Source organism: Saccostrea echinata, unplaced genomic scaffold (genome assembly GCF_033153115.1).
Source record: "Saccostrea echinata isolate AGI-Se365-2 ecotype Australia unplaced genomic scaffold, CSIRO_AGI_Sech_v1 ptg000023l, whole genome shotgun sequence".
In the NCBI taxonomy this organism is placed as follows: domain Eukaryota; kingdom Metazoa; phylum Mollusca; class Bivalvia; order Ostreida; family Ostreidae; genus Saccostrea; species Saccostrea echinata.
The window spans coordinates 11,426,255-11,454,202 of NW_026889772.1; the positions used below are offsets into that span (position 1 = coordinate 11,426,255).

General features: G+C 32.4%; 1 protein-coding gene across 2 annotated transcripts in view; it reads right to left on the reverse strand.

Annotated features, from left to right (window-relative positions):
* Positions 1-690: 690 nt before the first annotated feature.
* Positions 691-27,948, reverse strand: part of LOC133191191 (extended synaptotagmin-2-like) — a 45,122-nt gene continuing 17,864 nt past the window's right edge. Inside the window, exons 8-21 of one of the 2 annotated variants that reach the window (XM_061326919.1) lie at positions 22,845-22,965; positions 22,181-22,280; positions 21,902-21,972; positions 21,600-21,685; positions 21,246-21,294; positions 17,763-17,852; positions 13,641-13,709; positions 7,162-7,323; positions 6,818-6,970; positions 6,265-6,626; positions 5,925-6,023; positions 4,067-4,201; positions 3,627-3,782; positions 691-2,282 (exon numbers count right to left, since the gene is read on the reverse strand). In XM_061326919.1, coding sequence (XP_061182903.1) covers positions 2,216-2,282; positions 3,627-3,782; positions 4,067-4,201; positions 5,925-6,023; positions 6,265-6,626; positions 6,818-6,970; positions 7,162-7,323; positions 13,641-13,709; positions 17,763-17,852; positions 21,246-21,294; positions 21,600-21,685; positions 21,902-21,972; positions 22,181-22,280; positions 22,845-22,965 — 1,720 coding nt within the window. In that variant the 3' untranslated portion in view covers positions 691-2,215. Of the gene's footprint in view, positions 2,283-3,626; positions 3,783-4,066; positions 4,202-5,924; positions 6,024-6,264; positions 6,627-6,817; positions 6,971-7,161; positions 7,324-13,640; positions 13,722-17,762; positions 17,853-21,245; positions 21,295-21,599; positions 21,686-21,901; positions 21,973-22,180; positions 22,281-22,844; positions 22,966-27,948 lie in introns of both variants that reach the window. The other variant, XM_061326918.1, reaches the window with a different exon arrangement.

The following is a 27,948-nucleotide window of genomic DNA, read 5'->3' on the forward strand; positions in this document are numbered from 1 at the left end:
ACAAGAACTCCTGACCCTGGGGCCTTGAATTTCACAATTTCAGAAAAGGCATACTTGCTTATCATAACTTTGCACTTAGTTTATCTGCTAAATTCTCAGAAGCAGAGATTTTCAAAGTATTTCTGCATTTTAACTATATAATCAAAGGAGTACCATCCTAACAGAACTCCTGAAACTAGGGCTATGATTTTTGCAATTTTAGAAGAGACATACTTGCTCAACAAAATCATGTACTTACTTTTTTTGCTAAATACCCAGGAGCAGAGAATATTTTTAAAGAAATTATGCAGTTTTATTATTTGATCAATACAGTCCCACCATAACTCCAGAACCCCTGATCCAGGGGCCATGAATTTCACAATTTTGGTAAAGGACTTGATGTTTATCACAATCATGCCAACACTTTAACGGTTTGATGTCCAGGAGTAAAGAAGATTTTTTAAATCTGAATCAAATTTGATTGCTTTAGCTCCACCCTTCAGGCCCAAAGTGGGGCGGGGATCATGAATTCAAAAATTTTGTTCCCCTTCACCCATAAAGCCACACACTAAAACTGGTTGAAATTGGTTCAGCAGTTACAGAGAAGAAGATGAAAATGTTCAAATGTTGACGCACGACTGACAACGGACAAAAACAGATAGCACTAGGTCACCTGAGTGACTCGGAGACCTAAAAAGTAAGAAGCAAATAGAATATGTTTGATTTTTTTTTATTTTCTGACAGCCATATCAAAACACATACACGTTTCAAGTTCATGTACATTCATTTTTTGCCCTGTATCACAATGATGAAATTTCGAAAATAATTTTGCCTATGACATTTGAAGTAAAAAAAATCCAATCTTCTTACTCTGAGGCAGCTTCAAAGAATACTTTTTATGAAAAAAAAATTTATTACAAAACGAAAATAGTTATCTAAAAAAATAAAAAAATAAAAAAATAACAACTGGAGTATTAAGACATGCAAGAAGGTGAATTTGAAAACAAGACAGAAAGTATTAAAGCATATTTTTAAATAAACACTGCACACCCACTGACTTCAAAGATATCTGAAAACATTTCCTGCTGGTAAAATTACAGTAATGTAAATAAAAAAAAAAAATCTTGACTTTGACTTAATGCAATAAAGAAATTGAAATTTAGTTACATCATTTTGACAAAGCATAGCTATGATAAACAATTTTTTTTCAAACGTGAAGAATTCTTTAAATATACAGATATATTGCACAAAATAAAAAGCAAGGTTTAAAACTTTTCAAATAACAAAAAACTTTGATCACAGAAGGAGCTATAATGTACAAGGAACACGTCAAAATGTGTCTAGAACAATGAACAAATAAAGCAACATGCTGGACGGGGAGTTCTCTCACATCACTGACAGAACTTTATATAAATCCGTAGTATATTAAGAATAAAGTTAATTCTCACAAACACATAGCTATCAGTGAATAACTAAAAAATCAAACAAATACAAGTGTAGGAGACTGATGTAATTAAATAAAAATGACATAAACAAAATAAAATTCTATATACAATATATATGTATACATATAAACTATGGATTAACAAATTCAGTAAACTTAAATACTAAACAGGGGTTTTCAAATCACTAAAAATCATTCCCTTCTGACAACTCATCTTCTAAGAACTACATTAAGTCAGTATTGTCACTCATAACAGTATTTGCATACATAAAATTCAATTTAAAATTGAAAACTACATTTAGAATCTGCCATCAGAATGAATACTATTCATGAGATTATTGTGATTTATTCCTCAAAATAAGAGATTTTTTTTTCTTCATTTTGTGAAAATGTCGTGCATGCATCAGTATAAATTGAGACTACACTTAGAATCTTGATTTCCATATTAAGAGATGTCTTGTTTAACAGCCTTTTTTTCTTGAAAAGATAGGATGCAAACATCAACCGCTCAACTCAAAAACTAATTCTGCCATAAAATATTAGACAAAGGCAGTGAAAAGTGTAAATGCAATATCCCTAGGATATACTAGAGTTTAACATAATTTCCCAACCATACATAATAAACCTCTCCCAATAATGCATACAATTCATAACAAATATATTGGTTCTACTGAGTATAACATGAATAATATCTTGGTAACTATTGTCATGTTTTTTATCACTATTTTGTTCTCATTCAGTGAGTACAAGGACAACCTCAGATCTTAGGAGAGCTACTTTCACTGCACATGCTCAGACATCGGATTCCACAGAGACAGGATTCTCTGCATCATCACTGTCTTCTGGATGGAGGTCAAACCTGCAAAGTCACAAACATATATACAGTGTAGTCACAGGGTAATTATTGTAATGGGTAAAAGATTAAGTCACAAACATATATACTGTAGTCACATGGTAATTATTGTAATGGGTAAAAGATTAAGTCACAAACATATATACTGTAGTCACATGGTAATTATTGTAATGGGTAAAAGATTAAGTTACAAACATATATACTGTAGTCACATGGTAATTATTGTAATGGGTAAAAGATTAAGTCACAAACATATATACTGTAGTCACATGGTAATTATTGTAATGGGTAAAAGATTAAGTCACAAACATATATACTGTAGTCACATGGTAATTATTGTAATGGGTAAAAGATTAAGTCACAAACATATATACAGTGTAGTCACATGGTAATTATAATGGGTAAAAAGATTGAGAAAAAATAGAAAATGGTTCAGTTTTAAAATGAGACTCTTAAAATTAAACCTTTCTTTTTTATCACTTTCAATCTGCCCCTTAAAGCCTTAATGTTACATGAACTACAGGTAAAACAAATCCAATATTTACGAAGAAATAAAAACCTTGAATATTACGTTTGGAAACTTCATAACCAATGACTGTAGTTAGAGAGGAATAAATACCTCTAATCTCATACATGTTTCATTGCATATAATGATTGTATATAATGATTGGTAACTGTTTCTTTGTATGTGTAAGTAATGCTGGCCAATCAACGTGTTTTAACTAAGGATAGGAGATCAATCAACCATATCTTTTGTTTAAAAATAGGGAATTCATTCTCCAAGTTTCTTTTTTTATATCAGATGATTGGAAACATCATGATTAAGTGTTTTAGAGACAGGCAGAGAATAAATCTGCCCCCCCCCCCCCAACAATATGTGCATTTTGGTGTACAGAGCAGAGGGCTATTTTTAAAGATGGGAGAATTATCATTAAAGTATATTTGATGTACATACTGATGAGGAAAGGTTTTCAAGATTAATGTGTTTTAACTAAGGATGGGAGGAATCCTTGTGTCATTTTATCATACATATTTAAATGTTAATGATGGGAAAATATTTTGTCAACATTTTTAGACATGGTGGATGAATTTCTCAGGACACTTTATTGATATATCATATTTAAAAAAAAAATCAATATAGTTACAAAAAAAACAACAACAAAGATTAAGAATCCAGTATATACATGTACATGTATCACTGTGAATTATACAGAGGAACCATATGTCACATGTACCTTACATAATTATGAAAGGTTTTTTTTAAATGTCTTTACTAATAAACCCTACAACATGGATTTCCTTTATCATTCAGGACTACATTAAATATTTCTGTCTCTACTGGGTACATACCACTCTGTGGCAGCTTTAGAGATGTCCATTTTAGACAGGTCAATAGTCACCACACCCATTACTTTGATATTAGAGGAGAAATAACTGGTGTCATTCCTGATGGTCAGCTCCAAGTCACGACCTGCTATATCCTCCTGCTTCAAGGGAAATTCAAACCTAAAATGAATATATACATATGCAGAAAATTAAATTATCAAATCTTAATCTCTGATTCTGCTGGACTCTTAGTTGAAACAGAAAATGCATGGTTATCATATATGGACACTTAGGCAGAAGATGCTTGATAAGCCTTGATAAGAAAATCCCAATTTCCCCCTTTGCTCACATAAACTTATTGCTTTTAAATGAAAATCCTTGCATACAAGTATTTATTATTAACATTCTTATTACTGATATATAACTACTCTGTAACAAACTTAGGCAAAAGGTTTTCAACTTACGTTTCATCAAAGACAGGATTCAGGTTGTTTTTGACGATTTTTGTTTTCCGTTTGCCACTACTGGACTTGTCAGGAAGAAGGTACATTTTCACGTAAGGATCTGCCAAGTTGTCACTGTCACACGGCAGCAAATTCCTGCAAAATAAAGGCTACATATGAAAACACAGTGTGCTGAAATGTTGCATCAATACATGTAGTAACAAAACATTTTAGAATTGCCTAATGACATTAATACTAGGGCTCAGCATTAACTAAAAATTCCACTTGTCCATGGGAGAAGTTGTCAACAAATGTTCAGATTTCATTGTTTACTTGTCCCATTCTAAAGAGGTATAAAAAATTAGTAGAACTTTATTTCAAGAATGAAGTAGTATAATTAATTTTGACTTACAGAGATTTGTTTCATCATGAAAATAAAAACATTACTAATTTAAATACATTAGCACTGTTAGCATGAAACCATCTTTATTGAGCTCATCCAATATCTGGTGACAATTGAGTGAGCCCTTAAGATTTAATTAACGTGTCATATTTGATTTGTGATATACCGTATAAGATGAATTCTAAGGGTATTTACAATATTCCATAATGTAACAGTAAGTAACAAGTGTGTCTGAAGATTGACTTGTTCAATCACAAAATGAGCTGGACACAGACAAACAAACTTTAATTTTGAGTCCTGAATGCCACCAGGGAGCAATTAACTTAAAGAGAGCATAGTTTGAAACAGCTTTAAACTCTTCTACCTTGCAAAATATTACACTGCAAATCTCTGTGGCCTAAACTGTGTTTCAATGTAATTGAAGGCTGTAACATGTCTGGTTGTGAGCAACTTTAGTGGTGTGCATGACAGTCCTACAGTGACTGTCCATAAAAAATCATGGCCAAAAGAACATCTAACTTCTGAGCCAGGGGTTGAAATTTCCCTGGAAAACGCACTAGCCCAAGGGCTACTGATAAGTAAAAATCACTAGCCCAAACCTCAAACTAACTAACCCAACAATTTTTTATGCAAAAATGAAACATAACACAAGAAAATGTTTTAAAAGCTTTGGTGACAGAAACAAGTTAAACCGGTTCTCATTCAAAAGAACCATTCTGCATAGAAAACAAAAGTAAACTGATGAGAATTTTTTTTCTGGTCTGCTAGTTCGACAGACTATAATTACATTTTAATAAATAAACTAGCCCGAGTCTTGAAACGTTTAGCCCCGGACGTCGGGCTACCGTATATTCTAACCCCGTCTGAGCCATGTGACCATTACCTTATCCAAATAACCTTGGCTAGGAATAATGACAGATCTCTTGGGCACAAGCAACCTGTGTGTCAATAATGACCTCTTGATACTCTTTCAAAGCAAAGTTGTGTCTTTTGGAATTTAACATAATTATATCCAAATTCCTACTGAATATGTGACCTTGACCTGTCACATTTCTTCTGATCATAATCAACCCTCAAGCCAATTTATATGTGAATACCAGTATTCTTCACCTTGTCCAGATGACCATGGTGTAGGGTTGTTACACCTCTGGTCACAAGCAACCTTTGTATATTAAGTAAAATAATCTGTTGATGTAAGGTCTCTCTGCAGATGTGGTGTACAATTAAACCTTTAAAAGGCATTTTTTAAAATATATTTTTAGAAATAAATCTGAAAATACCAGGTGATATGTTCAAATAGTATTTAAAAGTACAGTGTATATTATTTCTAAAATGTTGTCAAAATAAAAAGATTTAGAGATAATCTCCATACAAAAAGATGTCTAAATACAGATAGTAGACTTTAGTTAGTTATTCCAAACTTGAGTTTGCATGGGGTATAACAATTAAGCAAGATACTATTGTACAGATACTCACAGACATTTATGAACCACCACCACTAGTTTCTGTCTTTGAGAGCTGTATCTGAAGGTCAACTGAATCCTTCCTCTTCCATACGCACCTCTGGTATCGGACCTAAAAATCAACCAGGCAAATACAGAGAAAGGTACCATAACACAATGGTCAATCTGTTCAAAATAATCAACATTTCTCCTGTGAGATTTTCATTTTGGTTACTGTGACTTATAAACTGTTTGTTGTATTCATATTCTCACAATATTTCCATTATTCTTCACTGACAAAGACTTGTAACTCTAATTTAGGTAAGGCGTGTTGTATGATGGAGAGGGTGTTACACTGCCTCAGTGCTACTCACTCAGCTGGGGCTGGGGAGGACTTGGTTTTCCTCTGTCTGACCTCAGTACTGGTTACTGTCTGGGGGCCAGTGTTGGTGGCAGGAGGAATCACTTGTCCCTCAGGCTTTGCTGCATTGACCTGTGTGACATCCACCTTCTTAATGGTAGGACTGGGTTCATTAGCAGTTGCTGATTTTGAGGGCTGAGATTTTTGGGCAGAGTCTGATGTGGATGGGGTCACCTTCTTCTGAGATGTGGGTGGATCTACAGGGGTGGATGTGGCTTCTTTGTCCTTTGAAGCAGGGGGATCCACACTGCTAGAGTTTGTGTTCAGCATGCTACCCTCACTTCTCCAGGCTGGGTTGTTTTCTGTTGTCAAGATCTAAAGCAAAGGACAGAAATTTCTCCTCTTTAACAAATAAGTATCTTGCTTTATCTAAAGGCAGTACCTTTTGTAAAATCTATAAGAAAGTTACAAATGAAATACCTCTGGATTATTCATGAAAAGTAAAGTAGTGATATTGATATTGGTGTGTCGTGTTTGACAAATTTCTAAGACATTGGAAAACTTACTCTTAGAGACAGTCTCATGTTGATCTTGCTATCCAATCCTGAGTTCTTGAGAGCAAAATCTCGGTCAAGAGTCATGTCAGGGGCAGATAACAAGGTTTTCAAAGGAATATTTAGATCACCCAAGGAATCTTTTGGACTCTTCTTGTCAAAAATCTACAAAAAAAAAGATAAAATTCTATTTCATTATTATTTTTTATATTTTTAATTTCAGTTGCCATCTAAGGATTCTTCATCCACAGACATTATATGACTCAGATTCAAAATGGTAGTTGAATCTGGAACCGCTAAGATTAATAAACTTTTTTAAAATGAATCAGAAATAATTTTATAACATTTTCACTGACCTGAATGTCCAGCTTCTGAATTTGGGGGTTCTGAACCAGGAATCGGAATGGCTTCTCCCACACAGGACTATCTGTGTTGGGCTTTTCTTCTGTCTCAAAAGTCTTCGGTCCAATGGAGAGAATTACAAAAGGACTCGGTTCAGCTATCTGTTTCTTTACTCTCTGTTGATTTAAGATACAAATCATCTTTAATTTTTTTAACTTGATATCAAAGCAAAATTGGACAGAAAAAAGAATTATCTAACATACACAAATCTTTACCTTATAAGGACACATATATTTTGATAACATTATAACCTAGCTTAGTCATCACTGAAACTATAATAATATCTACTTAATCATCAATAAAACTGTAATTATTATAACTTAGCCATCAATAAAATTATAAAAATATCCACTTAATCATCAAAAAAACTAATTATTTTAACTTTGTCATCAATAAAACTGTAACAAGAGATGTTAAAATGTGAAACACTTATGTGCCCCCCCCCTCCCCCCCCCCCCCAAATAACTGGAATTATTCTAAGTCCAAAGGGCATAACTCTGTCAGAAATTGCTCAATTATACCCAAAACAGAACTTAGCCTAGTAGATATTCTTATGATAAATCTGTATACCAAATTTCATTTCAGTATGTGCAACCTCTGCGAAGAAAATGAACGGAAACTGTTGATGGACCGACAGACAGCAGCAAAGCAATATGCCCTCCCTTCTTTGAAGGGGGGGGGGGGGTATAATTATATCAACTTAGTCATCAATAAAAATGTAATTATTTTAACTTAGTCATCAGTAAAACTGTTATTATTTTAACTTAGTCATCAGTTAAACCTGTAATTGTTTTTAAATAGAGATCACTTTTTACAACTTTTAGGCAACTTCGAAACATAAATCACTGTTTCCTATAAGATTGTCAGCAATGATTTGTTAATATAAATATTTCCCCATTTGGTGTACTTAGTTTTACTTGAAACATTATTGTCATAGGTCAGAAAAATTTTATAGCCGAGTGCAGAGGGTTTGCCTGAAATAAAACATATTTTCTGAGATAATCTTTCAGCATACATGCATGATCAGTAAACAATTCATCTAGAACAATCAGAAAAAAACAACAAAGAGTACAAACTTAAATAAAAAGCAACATATTTTTTTACACAGAGAATTTATTAATTTTAATTTAATAAATGTAACATTTCCAACTGAATGAAACCTTTTTCTTCAATATATAGTAATGTAACATACCCATCTGAATAATTTCTAAAGAGAAAAATGAATTCCAACTAATAAAATCATCCTCACTTGGATTATCATTATACACAAAGAAAAAAAAAGACTGAAAAGAAGAAAGTCATTATACCTTGGAAAATGTTTAACACACTTTGTAAAATCTATTTACACTAATCTACAAGTAGTTTTTATCATAATTAAATATTTAAAGCAGGAAAAAGATGAAAAATCTTTGTAGAATATATAAAATGCATAAAGAGATCTACATAGAATAAATATTTTTTTTTATACATGTGTTTTCTACACTGCAGAGGGAATGAAATGTAAAAGTTTCTTTGATTATATTACTCAAATAAGCTTATGTTGATGAAATTACACAATCTGTTTGTTGATGGGCAATTATACAGTAGGTCATTTACTTCATATCTTGTGAACTAATAAAAATTTAAGTGTGTAAATATTTCACAAATTAATTTTCTCCACATCATTTTACCTTCCTGTTTTTTGGTAAGTTTAACCCTATATATTTTGTATGCTATAACTTTCTAACAGTATGTAAAGCATCAATGTACTATGTACTGTTATGGCACTATACAGAACTATCCACAGACCATAACTACTTCATGTTATGTAATCACAGTCTTTGGACACTTTGGGGAGACTTGGATTTTTAAATACTAGACTTTGTAAGCACAAAGTGCAATTGTCTTGCCATTGTCTCCATGTCAACAGAAACAAAATCATTTACCTACTGTGAATAGTCAGAATCAAAAATTGTGTTCTTTTTCACATATTAAAAATATGCAGAAATAGTAGTAAAGATTTTAAATAAAAACATCTTCCCTTTGTGTACTAGGCAATGTGTCGAAATTTTGATTATTATCTTGGTGTAAAATAAACTAGACTTCACAAAGTAATGATTATTACTGGCTTCATGTGTAATGCAATATTTTCTAGTACAACCTGAATATGTGTACATGTAGACTACCTTAAATGCTGCCAAAAAAGGGATAATGGGTTAGTCTCAGAACAATTAGTCATTGTGCCACATCTAACTGCATGACCATGCACATCTGTTAATCATTTTGTAAGAGTGGAAGACAGTGCAAGTGTCAATCAGTTGGTATGACAAAAACCAGCAAACTCAAACATTCGATGGAAACATATTTTTGTAAGAATGGTGAAAAGTCCCTTCTTGAAAAAGAGTTTATCAGGGTAGCATGACATAAAATTAAATGTTTTTGTTGATATGATTTTGGTCTATGAAGCATCACCCATACATCCTCAATTCTTGTATTATCAGTACTAATTATACAGCAACATTTTAATTTTTTCTAATTATTATTACTGGTAACAAATTTATAGCACATGTACTAATTATTATTTTAAAAAATACTCTAAAGTGCCGCACATAAAATTAAAAAAAATATATGTATAGATATTTAGTAAGAAAATAAAAAATCATAATAATACTAGTGTTTAGAAACAACAACTAATTTGAAAAAATAATATAAAAATTAAGAAAATGGATTGAAGAATAAAAATCTCTCAATACATAAAAATTTAGAAGTACTACCAGAAATGTTTACATGTCCTGTGAAAGTAAAGTATAATCAAAACAGTAATAAAAAAAATTAATTGAAAAGAAATATGTCCCTAGGACATGAATGGCCCACCCATGGTTCATAAGTAAAGCAACAAAATTTGTACTAGTGTATTAAGTTTGATGAAAATATCTTGAATAGTTTCTTTAAACAAAAACTGGACACAGTTGATAAAGTCTTACCAAATAATGTATCAGTGCATCTATCTTGAATACTGTATGTGTACTAAACAAGAGGCCCAAGGGCCTTAAAGGTCACCTGAGTATAATACACCAATTTATAGGATCCACAGAGTATAAAATGAACTGAAAGGTGAAGCTTTGTTGCCCAAAAGCAAGAAAAATAGGGTGATCTGGATCAACAAAATAATTAGTCTAGTATTCATTAACAGTACATAAATTAGGTTCTAATCTGTTCCCCATTTATCACTCTCACCAGACAGTATATAAACAAACTTATAATCAGTGCTTCTGTACTCTTTTAATTCCTTGTTGAAATCTCTTACATTGGCCTCTCTTGGTCTTTGATGAACATTTAATAAGACAAGTTATTTTTGTCTCATTTTTATTTATCTGTTACTTACAAGTCTACCTGATCATTAAAACTATGAAAGTACTTTTTGTATTATACAATAAAAATTCTTGCATAATTCTCTTATTCTATTAACCTTTCAAGTACATTATTTACAGTGATTAATTATCACAAGTATATGGCAAAGGGGAATAACTCCTCTCAGTAGAATACAAATTAATAGAGCCCTGGCCTGGACCAGAACACTTGACCAAATGGTTCTGATGTTCAAAAATCTGGTAAAAATACCCTTCCTTATTAAAACTTTTACTCTTTTTGCCTCTGATATGCCCAGGTGCAGAGAAGATTTTTAAAGCATTAATGTATTTTCACTATATAATAAATAGAGCCCCACCCTAATATCAGAACCTCTGATCCAGGGGTCATGAAATTCACAATTTTGGAAGAGGCATCCTTGCTTATCATAACCAGGTATTTGTTTAAATAATACCCAGGAGAAGAGAAGAAGATTTTCAAAGAAATAATGCACTTTCACTATATGATCTATATAGCCCTGCCCTAGCACCAGAACCCCTGACCCTGGGGCTATGAATTTCACAATTTTGATAGAGTCACTCTTGCTTATCATAACTATGTATTTAATTTGTTTATATAATACCCAGGAGTAGAGAAGAAGATTTTCAAAGAAATAATGCACTTTCACTACATGATCTATATAGCCCTGCCCTAGCACCAGAACCCCTGACCCTGGGGCTATGAATTTCACAATTTTGGTAGAGTCACCCTTGCTTATCATAACTATGTATTCAATTTGTTTCAATAATACCCAGGAGTAGAGAAGAAGATTTTCAAAGAAATAATGCACTTTCACTACATGATCTATATAGCCCCGCCCTAGCACCAGAACCCCTGACCCTGGGGCCATGAATTTCACAATTTTGGTAGAGTCACCCTTGCTTATCATAACTTTGTATTCAATTTGTTTCAATAATACCCAGGAGTAGAGAAGAAGATCTTCAAAGAAATAATGCACTTTCACTATATGATCTATATAGCCCCGCCCTAGCACCAGAACCCCTGATCCTGGGGCCATGAATTTCACAATTTTGGTAGAGTCACTCTTGCTTATCATAACTATGTATTCAATTTGTTTCAATAATACCCAGGAGTAGAGAAGAAGATTTTCAAAGAAATAATGCACTTTCACTATATGATCTATATAGCCCCACCCTAGCACCAGAACCCCTGACCCTGGGGCCATGAATTTCACAATTTTGGTAGAGGGCTCAATGCTTATTACAATCATGCTAACAGTTTGACTGCTTGATGTCCAGGAGTAAAGAAGAAGATTTTTAAAGATTGCATTAATTTTGATGGTTTTGGCCCCAACCCTCAGGCCCCAGGGGGGCAGGGGCCACGGATTTCATAATTTTTGTTCCCCTTCACCCATAGATGCTATATGCTAAAATTGGTTGAAATTGGTCTGCTGGTTCCAGAGAAGAAGCTGAAAATGTTCAAAAGTTTACGAATGACTACCGACGGACGACGACGGACGAAAAGAGATAGCAATAGGTCACCAGAGTGACTCAGGTGACCTAAAAAAGCGGGCTTCATATTTTAGCGGCTTTGGCACAGACAATGATGCGCTAATTCATGAATACCTCTAAGAAATCATTTACTGATACAATTCACGGCACAGACATGTGTAGCACTAATTCATGATTATGCCAACAACTCCAACCTCTTGATTGCGCTAAATTTTGAATGCGCCAACTTATGTACATGTAGTTTCTTTGCAGCTAAGCTAATTGCAAATTTAAGAAAAGTGAAGTCAAGGTAAAAGGAAAGGTCAAGGTAAAAAACTATTGAAGTTGAATATCTCTCATCGATGTGTATTAGCATATAAAGGTTGATAAAATATTCTCAATAGTTTCTTTGAAACTGAGCTAAATGCAAAGAGTGATGGAAGGATGAAAGGACTGAAGATGGACATGCATGACAAACACTATATATCCTGGCCATTGTGGGGGAGGGGGGGCTAAAATATTTTATTATACTAATTAACACTTAAAAGTTTGGATATGTGATTGTAAAAAAAAAAAAAAAAAAAGTAATTTTAATGTTTTTTTAAAGAAAGTAATTTTCTCTCAAGTTTTCGGGCAGACCGTTCTACAGCGTAGCACTGGACATATCAAACCACCAGCATCGATACATCTTGGTTTGCACAGCAGCTGAAGTTTTTGTTCACTGCCCACTGGAGTGGGTCATTGTAGTGCAACATATACTGATGATGACTTAATGATGACTTTTGTAAGCCAACTATAATTTGACATATATTGTATATTTTTCTAATTTTGAAATGGTTGGTCTGTGGTGTGAAAATCCACTTGGAACAGTTACATGCATTATTAATATTAGCTCATCCTTTACTGCATAAACATAAGGTATTTTCAGAAATGCTTTATCATGATAAATATTTGTGAATGACATCAAAACTTTCACATTCTTGTCTGCAAATTTAAGTTGGTTTACAGTGATTGAGAACTGAAGGAGCCTTAAAGTTAATACACACGCTTATTATTTATGTTTGCTAGCTATAAAAGGTTGTATAGATTCAAAACTTGTGTGTGTTCTGTAATTACCTTGGAACTCTGTGGAATATAATGCATAAAACAGCATAAAATCTATCTCTCTCTTAAAATCATAGTACAGAAACCTCTCAAATAAAACATATGTTCAAAATAAACAAACTCTTCAATTTTCATAATTATATCTAACAAACATACTTTGATTACATAAAATGCCTGAGACTTGAATAGAATCCATAAATGACAGAACAAAACTTAAAGTAAAACATTTCTCCTACATGCACATAATAAACTGGACACAACATGAATATAGACATGTTAATTTAACCATACTCATAAGTCAATATTCAATTGTCTCGACAACAGATTAACAGATAAATACGCAAAAAGTATATCAATTACAAATTATTAATGGATCAAATACTAATCTAATATATATATATATATATATATATATATATATATATATATATATATATATATATACCGGTATATCAACTTGGTACTATATATCATGTATATAGAATACTTACAGGTAAGTCTCTGGCAGAGTCCAGGTTAACCATAAGGACACAGGTGGCAAGTTCAGAGGTTGTATCTGTCTGTTTCATAGTCTACAAAATAAAATATGTACGACCTTGAAAGATACGAACATGCGTATTTATACAAGCATAAATTTTAAAATATCTGGTTCCCAAACTCTGTGAAATTGAATAACAAACTCAATAGTATTAATAGTTAATACTTCTAAAGGTCTTGTCAAAGTATATGTACTTAAAGATTTCAGAAAGATATACATGCACTTTAATTTGACAGTTTTTATTTGCAAACACAAAATCATTGTAAACATGTGTGTTACATATGTATCATTTAAAAGAGTGCGCATCCACTGATGTTACTGTAGGAATTGGGTCAGAATTGTAATATACACTGTACGTGAGTTATGAACATGGCTTACACAGATTTGATGTAAATAAATCTATTGTAAGCAGTAATCTGACAGTCATTAAGTGCCATATGGTGCTCCAAAAATTTTCTGACTTCTAACCTATCACTAAATATCTAAAGATGTATGTCTTTACTTTTTAAAAACTATTTTCATTCTTTGAATTGAATATGAAGACACCAACTTGAAAAGTAAATGTAGTATAACTGAAGTTGGAATGTGGATAACCTTGACATTCTGACCTTCAAATTTACACATGGACATCAAAGTTTTAAGACTTCTTCCATTAAAACTATCTTTCATCTAGGTACTTATTCTAAAGTCTACAGGTTAAAAGCACTTTATGGAAGATAGATATATAGACAAATATTTACTAAAGGCACCCAAGGACGGTGCAATGTCTTCAGTAATGAATGATCTTTACACAATAAATAATAAGACTGCAATTTTTTATTTTAAATACTTCTAAATTCAACTAAAAAAATAAAATACAGAAAAAGTTTATCTGTTGTGCAAATAAAATTTTATCAAACAAAAATTTATCTCAGTTTATTATGATGTACGACTGTATATAAAACCAATAAGTAATTCTAAGAATACACTAGACTATATCTAGTCTAGCTAATTTCCGCATATACCTGTACAAGATTTTCAGTCATCATAAAAAAGTATAAAACTGGTGGTGGAAAGTGAGTTCTAGTGTGTAAAAGTGATATAAATGTATGTTTATAAAAAAAAATGTTTCTTCAAGAGGCACACAACTAATTCAAAAAAGTTTAAATTGAATTGTAACATCCAGAAAACACTTCAAATAAAAACATCAATGACATCTCCTTGTTAGTGTTCAATATATTCTCAATATTACTTTTTAATGAATTTAATATATCATGATCAAATGAAAATTCCAATTCAAATAAAAATGCCTAAATCACAGAGTATTATCGTTGCACTATCAAAAACTTTTTTTTTTTAATTATTTTTTTTAAATACTTGAAGAATACAAAAATTAAATTAAATACTCAAAAAGTATTTTTGTATTAGATTTCACCATTTTTTTCTGAATCTATAAAAAGTTTCATTCACAGTACATTCCTTTCCAATCAGACCAAGATTTAAAAAAGAAAAACTCTACAACCTAATGCTTTAATTCACAAAAAAAGCATATAACAGAGAACAATACTGGATTTCTTCACTTTCTGAAAAATAATGTTGGAGACTGACATTTGAAAGCTTGATCAATTCAATGCACAATCAATGCAAACCTTCTTTATTGTTAGCAGATGATATTTTGATCTTCCTTTCCAAATTAATCTCAGATTAAATCACTATGTTCAGGCAGTTTTTATTGCAACATGTTGATATACTTTTTTAATGAATTGATAAATCAAGTTTGCTCTTTTATCTTTGATGTAAGGAAATTTGACTGGATTTTTTCACACAAAATGTAAAGTAAAATTGTATCATAATAGCATCCTTGCCATGAAAATGATGAAAGAAAAATGAAAAAAGGAACTTGTAAACTTGGATGAAAGGGGAAAAACAATTAGCATGCATTCTTCAGTTATAGTGTCTAAAAGCAAATACAAGTATTTTTAAATTCCAAAAATGCTTGACACTTACCATAAGTTTTAATTTTCAAACAGAAAAAAAAATTAGAAAAAGAAACATGTATCAACTAAAAGCAATACTTAATAATTAATATCTATAAAAGAAAACAGAATAAATCAGAGCATTAACTAATAGCAATAAATCAGCAATGGACCTTGAATTCTGCATTTTTAAACAATTAGTGTGAACAACTTAAGAATTACAAGAAGACATACATGTAATACCTGGACATAAAAGTTATTTTCAAAAGACATACATGAAATTTAAAGATAACTTTTTATGTCAAAGTTCAAATCTGTGATACCTTACTGTCATTTTCAAAAAAATCAGAAGAGTTCACAGTCTATTGGTTTTCCTGTTACATATACTACAGTGTAATTTGTTTTTAACTGTAAATGTTCACACTTATCTAAATTTGGTGATGTATCATAAAATCCCTTTTAACTACCCCGGGCGCTTAGAAAATTGTGAAAAGAGGGCAGTTATTTTAGTATTCTCATCATAATATTTAATGTTATATTTTAACTTCAAGAAATCTTTTGAGAAATTCAGAGAACCATGAAATATTTGTCTTACTTTCCTTTACCATAAGATAATCCTGACAAATAATGCTCAATGATTTCTTTTTCCACCGAAAAAATTAGAGAATACACAAGGAGAACAATTGTAGGTAACTTTCAATTTCAGAAATACATAATTAGGTTGTTCTAAAAATCTTTCACTTTCAGGAATACTTTACATACAAATTACCCAATTAACGAGTTTCATTTTCACTTTTTCCAAATACTTTGGATTTCCATTACTGGAACTCCTCAAATTGGAGGCACATTTGGTCATTTGACTGGGACAAACATGACATATCGGAGAATACAAAACATGCCGATCTCAATCCTATTTTGAAAGTTAAATGTACAGTTGAACTTTGGTACCTCAAAAACAGGTATCTCGAATACCATGGATATGTCTAAGCGATTAAGAAGTCCTAACCACTTATTTCTTAAGTATTTTACCCTCGATATCTCGAACCCTTGGATATCTCAAAGTTTTATCTCAGTCCCATTGAGTTCGAGATAATGAGGTTTGACTGTATTTGTCATTCCCGTTAAAGATTAGAAGAACTAATAGACATAGACGTAAGTGAGCGTACGAAATCCCACTTATAAAAAATTCAACCCTTTTGATGCATTTACATTGTATTTGGAGATGAACCATCAACACTTGCCATCAACTTCCTTTTATAGATGTAAATTGATTTGGTTGTCATTTCTACTTCTGATGCATGTAAAGTCCACACAATACAATGTCTCATTTGCATGTTTGTAAGGTGTTTTTTCATTGACATTCAATATATTGTTTACATGTTGTTACAATTGTCCCAGAAATCCAGCGAGATTTGTACATTTTTCACAGAAGAGCGCACTAAGAACTATAACTCTTACAGGGTGGAAATAGAAAGTATTATGGCTGACTTTCTATATGATTCTAGATATTTGTAATCACAGTACAGGGGGCTCTTAATTGTCTGACAATTGAAAAAGGCCGGGGTGGGGGGGGTGCTTATAGGGGGCAGGGGCAGTTAAAAGGGATTTTACAGTAAAACATTACATTTGGGGGGAGGTTGGGGGGATTCCTACAAAATGAATGTTTAATTGTTTTACATATATACATGTAGCTAAGAGTGGGCAGCTTTATTCAAACTGATAAAAGAGAAATATGTCTTTTAATTTATGTAATCTCTTGTGCGATTATCAAAATCTTGGTGATTTTTTTTTTTGCATGTTTCGACACATCTTGCTTCTAGAAAATCAATTTTAATGGCTTAATTTAAATTTAAACTTCAATATCTATTATCATGCAAATTTACAAGTATTTGTAAAAGTACAATGACTATCACACGTTCATACTTTCAACAAAAAATAACATCTACTTATAAATAAAACTGTGTTGACATATGACACTAAATCATGCTTCAACTTAAGAACTTAAAGGCATTAAGGGAAAAATAATTACATAGATATTATCATTTTAAACAACAGCTTCTGTTTAATGTTATACATGTATTTATCTAAGCAATGTATCAGAGAGAATCTGAAGTCCATACCTTTTCCAGGACCATGGGGTCATTAGCCAGATACATCCAGACCAATTTAAGGTGAACATCCCCCTTCTTAACATTTTCCAATGGCAACCACTGCAGCACAGAAAAAAACACAAGCACAAATATATATAACTGAATATTTTGTTGCTGGGGTCTTTTCAAAGGAAATTAGAAAAAAAAATACAAAACTTAATTATTTGCTGCATATTTTAGACATGTTAAAATACCAAATGTTGAAGCTTCTAACTTGTTTTAGAGTATTTGTCAAAAATTAATACTGTTCTTTAACCAGAAGTCTCTGTTGAGACTGTAGCTCTACTGGTTTGTACTTATAACAAAGGAAGAGAAAAGTAGCACTTGGACTTGAAAATTTGCAACAGCAATAAATAAATAATAATCCTTGTTTTACTCTCTCTTTGTTGCAAGATGAATTGCAATCAGACTAAAACTGTAGAAAGAGTAGCCTTTTAAAAGAATTTTAGAGAAATGTTGATTCTAGTTACCATGGCAACATCATTCATCAACATAAAAAAAAAGACTATTACGTATCTCAGTGTAGTCTACTTGCATGCCATGTTATATTAAAATCAGACCAAACTGTAGGCAAAGTAATATTTTGTTTGTTTGTTGTTTAATGTCCCTCTCAAGAATTTTTCACTCATATGGAGACGCCACCACTTGCCAGTGGAGAGCTGCAAATTCTGACCCTATGCTCGGCACTCAGGGCCATTGAGCATTAAGAGATCTTTTTCATGCCAGCACCTACTGCAACATGGGACCTTGGTTTATACAGTCTCATCCGAAGGACCGGTCTCCATGTCCCACAGTGGGATTCGAACCAGCAACGTAATGATCAACTCCTTACTCTGCGACTCTAGAGCAAACGTTCTACCACTGCGCCACGCGGGTGACAAGTAATGTTTTGAAAATATGTCAAAGAAATTTCACCTTTTTTGTAACCAAGGCAACACTTCACCAAAATCAAAACATAGGTAATCAAAGATTATGAAACTCACCTCGACGAATGTTATCTATAAGTAAGGCATATTTCACATCATATTTTTTTTCTAGTTAGGGTACATCCCAAGATCAATATCCATGCAAGTTTGGTTTAAGTAGGACTTATAGTTACTTGGAAATAGACCTGCTAAAAAAACTTTTAACCTGTTTACTAATCAAGAAAATTTTGGTCAGTTCCAACATCCAAAGCAAGTCTGGAAGTTTCATCCTTAAATGCACCATCTATGCAAGCTAAATCATAACAGGCCATAATATTATATAGCTACTCCAAAAAAAATTACCCTGGTCACTCATCTGGAAAATGTAAGTCAGATTCAGAATCCAAAGAAAGTCTGGAAGTGTCCATCCCTAGATACATCATCTATGCTAATTTGGTTAAAATATGGCTAAAATTCACTCATGTGGAAAATCTAGGTCTGATCCAGCATCCGAAGCAGGTTGGTTAGTGTACATCCCTAGATGCATCATCCATGAAAGTTTGATCCAGGTAGGGCTTATAAGCACTTGGGAATGAGACTGCTCCAAAATCTAAACCTGGTCTCACATGTGGAAAATCTAAATCAGATCCAGCATCCGAAGCAAGTGTGGTAATGTCCATTCCTAGATGCATCATCCATGCAAGTATGGTCCAGGTAGGGCTTATAGTTATTTGGGAATGGACTTCCTCGAGGTGAGCTAAAAATGGATATACAGAATTATGTACCTCAGTGTAATCTACTTGTGTGCCAAGTTATATTGAAATCAGACCAAAACTGTAGGAGGAGTAGAGTTTTGAAAGTATTTCACAGAAATTTCTATTTTTAGTAACCATGGCAACACTGTTCATTGAAATCAAAAACCAATATACAGAATTATGTATCTTAGTCTAGTCTACTTGTGTGCCAAGTAATATTGAAATCAAACCAAAACTGTAGGAGAAGTAACATTTTGAATGTATTTCACAGAAATTTCTAATTTTAGAAACCATGGCAACACCATTCATCAAAATTAAAAACCGATACACAGAATTATGTATCTTTGTGTAGTCTACTTATGTGCCAAGTTATTATGAAATCAGACCAAAACTGTAGGAGGAATAGCACTTTGAAAGTATTTCACAGAAATTTCTATTTTAGTAACCATGGCATCATCATTCACCGAAATCAAAAACAGATATACAGAATTATGTATCTTAGTGTAGTGTACTTGTTTGCCAATTTATATTTCAATCAGACCAAAACTGTAGGAGTAGCATTTTGAAAGCATTTCACAGAAATTTCTATTTTTAGTAACCATGGCAACACCGTTCATCGAAATCAAAAATTGATAAACAGAATTATGAATCTTAGTGTAGTGTACTTGTGTGCCAAGTTATATTGAAATCAGACCAAAACTGTAGCAGAAGTAGCATTTTGAAAAATTGTTTACAGACAGAGTTTTTGAAATAAAAAAATATTCACTGGTCAAGTGGACCAGTGATTTAGCGAAATTCACTGGTCCACACAAATATTCACTGGTCCATCAGCAAACATATTGAAATACTAAAAAAAATAAAATTAAAAAACCCAAGAAATTGTTTTAATACCAGTTAGGCTTTAAAAAAAATTATGTTTGTTTCCTGTAACATTCCCAAAAAATCGAGGGTCGGTGGGTAGGAATTTTTTTTTTTTTTTTTTTTTTGCTTATGAATAATTCGGTCAAACATCCCCAGACTGAATTAACCAGGTGTGATATTTACGGTGGACACCCGACATGTCTGTCTAAGCGCAGAAAACAAACCTCTAAAATTGTTGTGGGGGAAATGCTTGATGTAACGATAATGATTACCCTTTATATTTAAGGGAAATGATGATTAGGGTTGATAATGTTATATCCCAAATAAAGCTATGGTTAAATTTTTTGTATAAATTGAATCATCTGATTGAACAAACAGATTTGGCAGGGAAAAAATCACCCAGGGTAATCTGAATGGATCTGATTTTCTTTTACCGAATTTATAAGGCCATGCCGCTGCCACTTTGTGAAAAACTAACTGTCCTTGAGTTTATTCTATCATACTCGCAGATTCAATCTTTTTGACAATCTCACAAATAAACTTAACATCCACAGATCAAGAGGTGAAAATTCTGGAAAGGTCAAAAAAAATTTACCGGTCGCTCAGACTGATTACTTGAAGAAAATTACCAGACTTTAGAAATATTTACCGGTTTTGCCGGTGGGACCGGTGGATTTCAAAATCTCTGCAGACGGACAGACAGACAGCTAGACAGACGGACAGATGACAGACAACTTACTATCCCATAAGCTCTTCTGGTCTCTGACCAGTAGAGCTAAAAATTACCAAAACACATTTATGTACTAGTATATCTAATATACTTATAGCCATTTGCTTTTCTTTTTTGATATTATCCTTAAACTCCATGTTAATGACCTTGGATTCTAGTAATGTTATGTGTATATTGTGTACAGAAGTCTACCGTATCTTACAAAATCAACGGTTCCTTCAGTCATTGTACTGGAAATGTCAATTGCTGCCCTAAAAAAAAATAAAAATAAAGCAACGAGTCAGAAAGTATTATTTAATATCTTGTGCTGTGAGATTTAGAATTTTCTTTCTTCAAATCATATTAAAAAATGTTAATGAATTTCAAAGGACCATTACCAACAACCTTCAAATAGAAAGTCTCATAAATTAAAGCAAAATATTATTATTTTCCTCTTGTCCCTGCTCTTAAGAAAAGAAGTTTACCGTGTAACTACCAGGTACATGTGTTTACTATAAGAGTGATTGTTTTAAGTTTTCCTGCATATTTGTAGACATTGTCTAACTTTATTACGTACGTTCCAATTTTGTCATCTTTACTTCCTGGGTCCTCATCCCTTATCTCCAGGTCTATCACCTGAGCATCTTTGCAGTCTATGACAGTCTAAAAAGGATAGAGAATTGTTCAATATTGAGAATTTCTTTTAACTTCCAATAAAAGCACTACATTTTAAAACTGGTACCTTTAAAGGTGATTGACATGCATTGACAGAAAGATGTATTCAAACAATTCATCTATAACAAGTACACTGCTGAAAATATGTACCAAAAATCCTTTCTACACCCCACCCCCAGCTTCTTGAGTTTTTTTGAATTTTACCTCAAAAACCTCATTCCAAACAGGGCTGACAGTGTTGTTTATGACTTTGGTTTTGAATTTCTCAGGACCGACTGAAAAGTACAATTTTAAAGCTTCTTATGTATATACTACTATTTTTGTACAGTTGTATAAACATTTTTTTTAATCTTTCAATTGTTTCAGTTTTACACAGTTATATACAGTCATGTACATGTAGATTAATATCACATGTCAAAGCTTGTTTGTGTCATAATATGCACAGAAGTCCAATCAACATGCCATACATCTATTTTTACTTACATTTCAAAACAGCATATGGATCTGATTTTCCTTTTCCAACTAAAGCCATATCAGCTGATACCAGATTCCTGGCCTCCACCATGTAAATTCGCAAAACACCCTAAAAATTAATCAATTTTAAATAAGTGTGAGCAACATCTGGAATGGAGTTGTCCCAGCTATCTCCCATACAACAGTAGCTTCTAAAGATGAAATGGCTGAAGACACTATTATGTGCTTTACTAATACTCCTAACATAGTAGTGCCAAATTCCGTTTACTTTTTTATTCTTTAAAAGTTTGACAAATGTTGGCTAGTACCTAAGCTCCTATGAGGGCTACTTGAGGAGGCCCCATAACTAACCATAACTAGCCTCATCTCAATGGTACCTATATGCCTGTAGAATTACGTTAATCTTTACCTCAGGTGAGGACTACATGAGGAGGCTCCATGACTTACCTCACCTGGATGGTACATAATTATATACCAGTAGGACTAGGATTAAATTTTTACCTGAGGTGGAGGATACTTTAGGGAAGTCCTATGACTTACCTGTACCTCACCTGGATGGTACATATATACCTGTAGGATTAAATTTTTACCTGAGGTGGGGGATACTTCGAGGAAGTCCTATAACTTACCTCACCTGGATGGTACCAGTATGTCTGTAGAGTTAAAACTTTACCTCCGGTGGAGGGTACTTGAGGAGGGCAAGATTTAGTTCTGGCACCATTGGGACCGCTATTCTATTGGGTAGCACCATTATGTTGGCTATCTGCTCGGCGATTATGTCCTCAACCATCTCTCTAATTATACAAAATAAAGCATATAAAGATGAATTGTCAATAACATGTAATCCAACAACAACCACTCCAATTCTATAATCAAATATTTCTGCATATTTGTTAATTTGAAATATCTTAGCAATATGTAGAAATGCTAACAAATGCTTTGAATTTCCTCTTGATCTCCATTTCAAATGTACATACCACTTAGAATGATCATAAAAAATTCCATATTTCAGATGAAAATGCACTACTTTCACAAATGATTGTTATAAAACATCAAAATGAAGTTAAAAAACATACATATACCTTCATGCAATTCACTACTGAGAATACTTAACTAAAAATCATACAATAGATGCTCAATAATATAAGAATATATTGAAGATATATGAAAATTTAAGCTCTAGAGCATGACATCCTTTAGAAATACAAACAATCATGTTGATAATATATTTTAATTTATATCGTCTTTGGCTTACAAGTAAGTTTCTATGTGAATACTGCATTCGAACCCTAGTCATAAAAAGACGATAAAATATTTAAGAAGGAAAAAGTATACTACAGTACTCCTCTCTCAATGAAAATTTATATACCAGAAAGAACATTCAACGAGTATATTGAGCATTTACCAGTATCAACTCATGCCTGTTCACACACTGCTCAACGCGTTATCGGCTATTCGGTTGTTATCGGACATTCGGTGCAAGGAAGGCAAACTTTAGAAAACATAGGTGATTTTTAAATATCCTAATTCAACGATAATTGCGTACTTCAGCAAACAAAGTTTGTGATCTTAGGCAGATAAATGATTTTACTTTCAGCAGCAAAAAGAACAAACCAAATCACTCTCTTTCTAGAGATATACAGCTCTTTCAAATGATATTTTATTAAAATTTGGGAATATTTCATCACATTGTAGAAGTCAAAATCAGATTATTCTATAATAAAACAAAACGGTTTATTTATTCTATGGACAATCATATACCTGTAGATAAGCAGACTGAGATCAAAAATCCAAATTAAGGGTTAGTTAACAGGCATCTAAAATGTTCCGTTAGGTTAAAACATGTTATCGTCAACAAGGTTGATGTTGCCGGATAATTCGGTTTTTATGGGTGTACGTTATCGGAAACTCAGGTTAAAAAGTTTCTTTCAGCTCTAGAAATAGATTGGGAAAAAAGTAATTTATAATCTGTTAATCCTTGAAAATAGCAGACGTAATGTGTTTTAAGGATATGCGATCCTCAGCCATGAAGGATAACTCTTAAAATTATTATTTAATTGAAAAAGTCTCAACATGACGCTTGAAATTGAAAGCTATTCATGCAACAATTTCCATTTTATGCATCTTAATATGATTTAAGGTTTTTGAAGTCTTAGAAAGGGTCTTGTAAAAAGTTGACATTTGTTCCTTATAAAAGTAAAAAATAAATACAGTTTTAGATGAATAGGATTTTCTTGAGTCTACCTTAAACACCAATGCTTTTTAGCATAATATGAAATTGGAATGGATTTGTGATGTCTTGTAATTAAAGCACAAGCTTTTTACACTATGTATTATATAAATTTTGGAAGAAAATAGAAGACATATACATGTAAAACCAAAGAACTATTTAAAAAAACATGCAAATTCTCTAAATGCCTGGATACCTATCATTTTTAATCTTAAAATATATTGTGAATGTTGATCAGTTTTCAATTAGAAAATGCATAGTTGATGTTTCTATTCGTCTTCTGAATATATTGGAGATTTGATAATTTTCCATATGTAGTATGATAAACTATAATGATTAACTTTGAGGAAATACAGTGGGTAAATATACATTAATTTGTGAATTCAGAGATATTTTTGTGAGCATTTTCAATTACATAACTGCTGAGGATCTGAATACCTTAAGTAATTTTTGAAAATTTTTCAGCTTTCTATTGTTATTTTGTTTTGATACTCGTACATGTATATAAGTAAGAATAATTAATAATTATTATAATTATGATTTTATAATATAACTCCCTATCTGTTCAATCATTTTTCTGTTATCCATTAAACATTATATATATTACATGTATATAACAAATCTATAGTTGCTTTAGTTTGTCACGTCTTCCGATCTAAGACTGTAGGTCGTTTAAATTCCACAAGGTTAAAATTTCACGATTTCTCAAAAAGTACCAATCGCGATGGTTTTAATTTCACGCTGCAAGAAATTAATTTAAATTTCGTATAAGCATTTAAACGTTTTAAAAAACTAATGATAGCATTCACGATGGGTTTAATTTCGCGGAAAAATGATGAAACGCGATCATAGTGAAATTAAAATCATCGTGATTATTTGCCAATCTACAGTATGTCATTTAGTGCCCAAATGAGCCTAGCAGGCTAAATGTTTTTATGTCCAATATAGAGCGATAGCATTGTTTGTGTCAAACCATATGATTTAAAGGTTTAAAATAGAGGAAATAGAATGAGGAACATATCGCAAAGAAATATTTCTTTATAAATTAAATGAAAAAAAAAACCCGTCAAATTTCCCAAATAAGTGAACAACACTTGGGGGGGGGGGGGGGGGGGGGGTCGGTTGATTCACTTCACTTCTTCATATGTTTAACTTTTTCTACAAACAGTGATCCGCGTTTTCAATGAAGGAGGGGGGGGGGGGGAGATGCCAAGGTTTTTTTTATTTGCTTGAGTAAAAAAGTTCAATAATTCTGCAAATTCCAGGTGAGGTTCGAACCTCCCCGATGTCCCCCCCCCTCCCCAGCTCCAAGCATGAGCTCCACCTACACATTGAATTATCTACGGGTTTTCCATTTGGCCAATAATGATACAGAGCACACTATGGGTGTGACCGATCGACAGGGGGTGTTTATTCCTTCTTGGCCACTAAACCAACCACTGATGTTTTTAGAGGTCCGTGTTTTCTCTGTTCCAAATTTTTATTGTTTCAATAGACTTTTGAGCTTGATTACGTTATCTTCATAATTTTTTTCCGTCAGTAACGCTTTTTGAAAACTAGTAAAGTCAATCTCTTTTTTTTTTCTCAAAAGTTATAATTCTAGGTCATATCTGGCTTAACACCCTTTTGGGAAATTCATTAAACCACCTTTGAGTTTAGATTCTTTAATTGCTTTATACCAAACTAAAACATGTATGTACTTTGTACTAACAAAAGGAGGTTAAGGGTAGATCAAAAATGCAAAGTCAACGAATAAAGACGAAGCAAGCAAAACAGAGATAAAAACGAAGAACAGTGCGTAACTGAAAGGCAAGCACAGAAAACTAAGAATAAATTACTGTGAATTCAGCAATTATTGCTAGTCTTTTTATATTGCGAATAATGCAACGTAAGAATCGCAATAATTAAATCTGGAATCTGTATTTTGGTTACAATTATAGAGATTTATAATTCTAAGGTTTTAAAACTTACACCAAATTTTCGTAAGGTTAAGATCACACACATTTCAGTGATTATGAGAAATGCCATAAACACTAATTTTTTTTAAAGTTACATATTCTAAAAAGAGACAAATGATAGCCAAAAAATTCAAATTGTGTGCCTGCAATTTTAAATATTTAGATTTAATGAAGTTTTTCTGTTGTTTCTTTACATTTTCCTTATCTATGACAACCTTTGTTTCCGATAACAAAAACCGAAATTTCCGATAACAAAGTGAACCATTCAACCGTATTTCCGATAACATCCTAAAAGTAAAAAAAACGGGAAATTTTACCTTTTAATTGCATCTTTGCTAGATTCTGACGATGTCACATTGTTGACAATAACTAATGTTAGGTAAATATAAGGATTTTGAAGAAAGAGGCTATATGCAGCAATGCCAATCGGACAAAAACTTGCAAAATATAACAAATTTGACTTTTAAAGTCTTCCCAAGACTCACAAATACTAATAAGATATATTGGGGCTTTATTTTGTATCTGTATTCATTCTTGTTCACAAAAAGCACAATCAACATTCTCTGTTTCAATTTTTACAATGTTTATTTAATGCAACAATTTACTAACCTGTCAAAAGTTGTTATCCACCGAATCAGGGTTAGAAACTCCCTTAAATTACAACTCGCAAATAATTGCTAGTACCAAGAAAGTGAACTCGCAATTTTGTAAGACTACTCGCAATTTTCATATAAAGTTAAATTTATATAAATTAAAATACATGTAACTTAAGGAAAAAGTAACTTCTGTACAATACACAAAATACAACTACAGTGTGATTTTTGTTAAATTACTGATTTAAATCAAAAGCATTGTATTCTGTCATATTATATATTTTTGATACAGTTTCAATGCAAAAAAAATCAACTCGCAAGTTTTTGCGAGTTACCTAATTTTTAACTCGCAATTTGGGAATTCTAACTCGCATTTTGCGAGTTGTATATAGTGAATTTCGAACCCTGCGAATGCCCGATAACAACCGAATAGCCGATAACGCGTTGAGCAGTGTGGTTCAACGACAAGCTTAACTTAAAATCAGAGCAGTGGGGTTTTATTATATACATAAATACACAGAATGCAAGTCTCTATATCTTAGTACCTGTTCCTTTGTGGACACTGTCTTTTTAACGTCAATAGAGAAAAAAGTTATTTCAATGTCATTTTTTCCAAACTTCATGAAAGAGGAAAAGTTCAAATGAAGCCAATTTTTATCAAAATTTAAAACAAGCAACTGCTACAAGCAGTACAGACAGACTGTGGAATACATGTAAGCCAGATGTAATGAAATGAAATCTTGATAATGTGATCAGTGCTTAATTACCTAGGCAGTGTAGGTCAAGGTCACCCAAAATGCAGTATTAAAATTAGAGGTATTGTGAGCACTGATCTCACAAAATAATAAAGGAAAATCTTTATCTTCTCAAAAAAGGTTAATAAACTTTTTTTTATCAATGTCAAGGTCAAAGTAATGCCTAAACCTGCAGATCTGTCGCTGATTGATCTGAAAATATATCTGAATTCAGCCATCCAAATTTTTTTCAGCCAGGTGA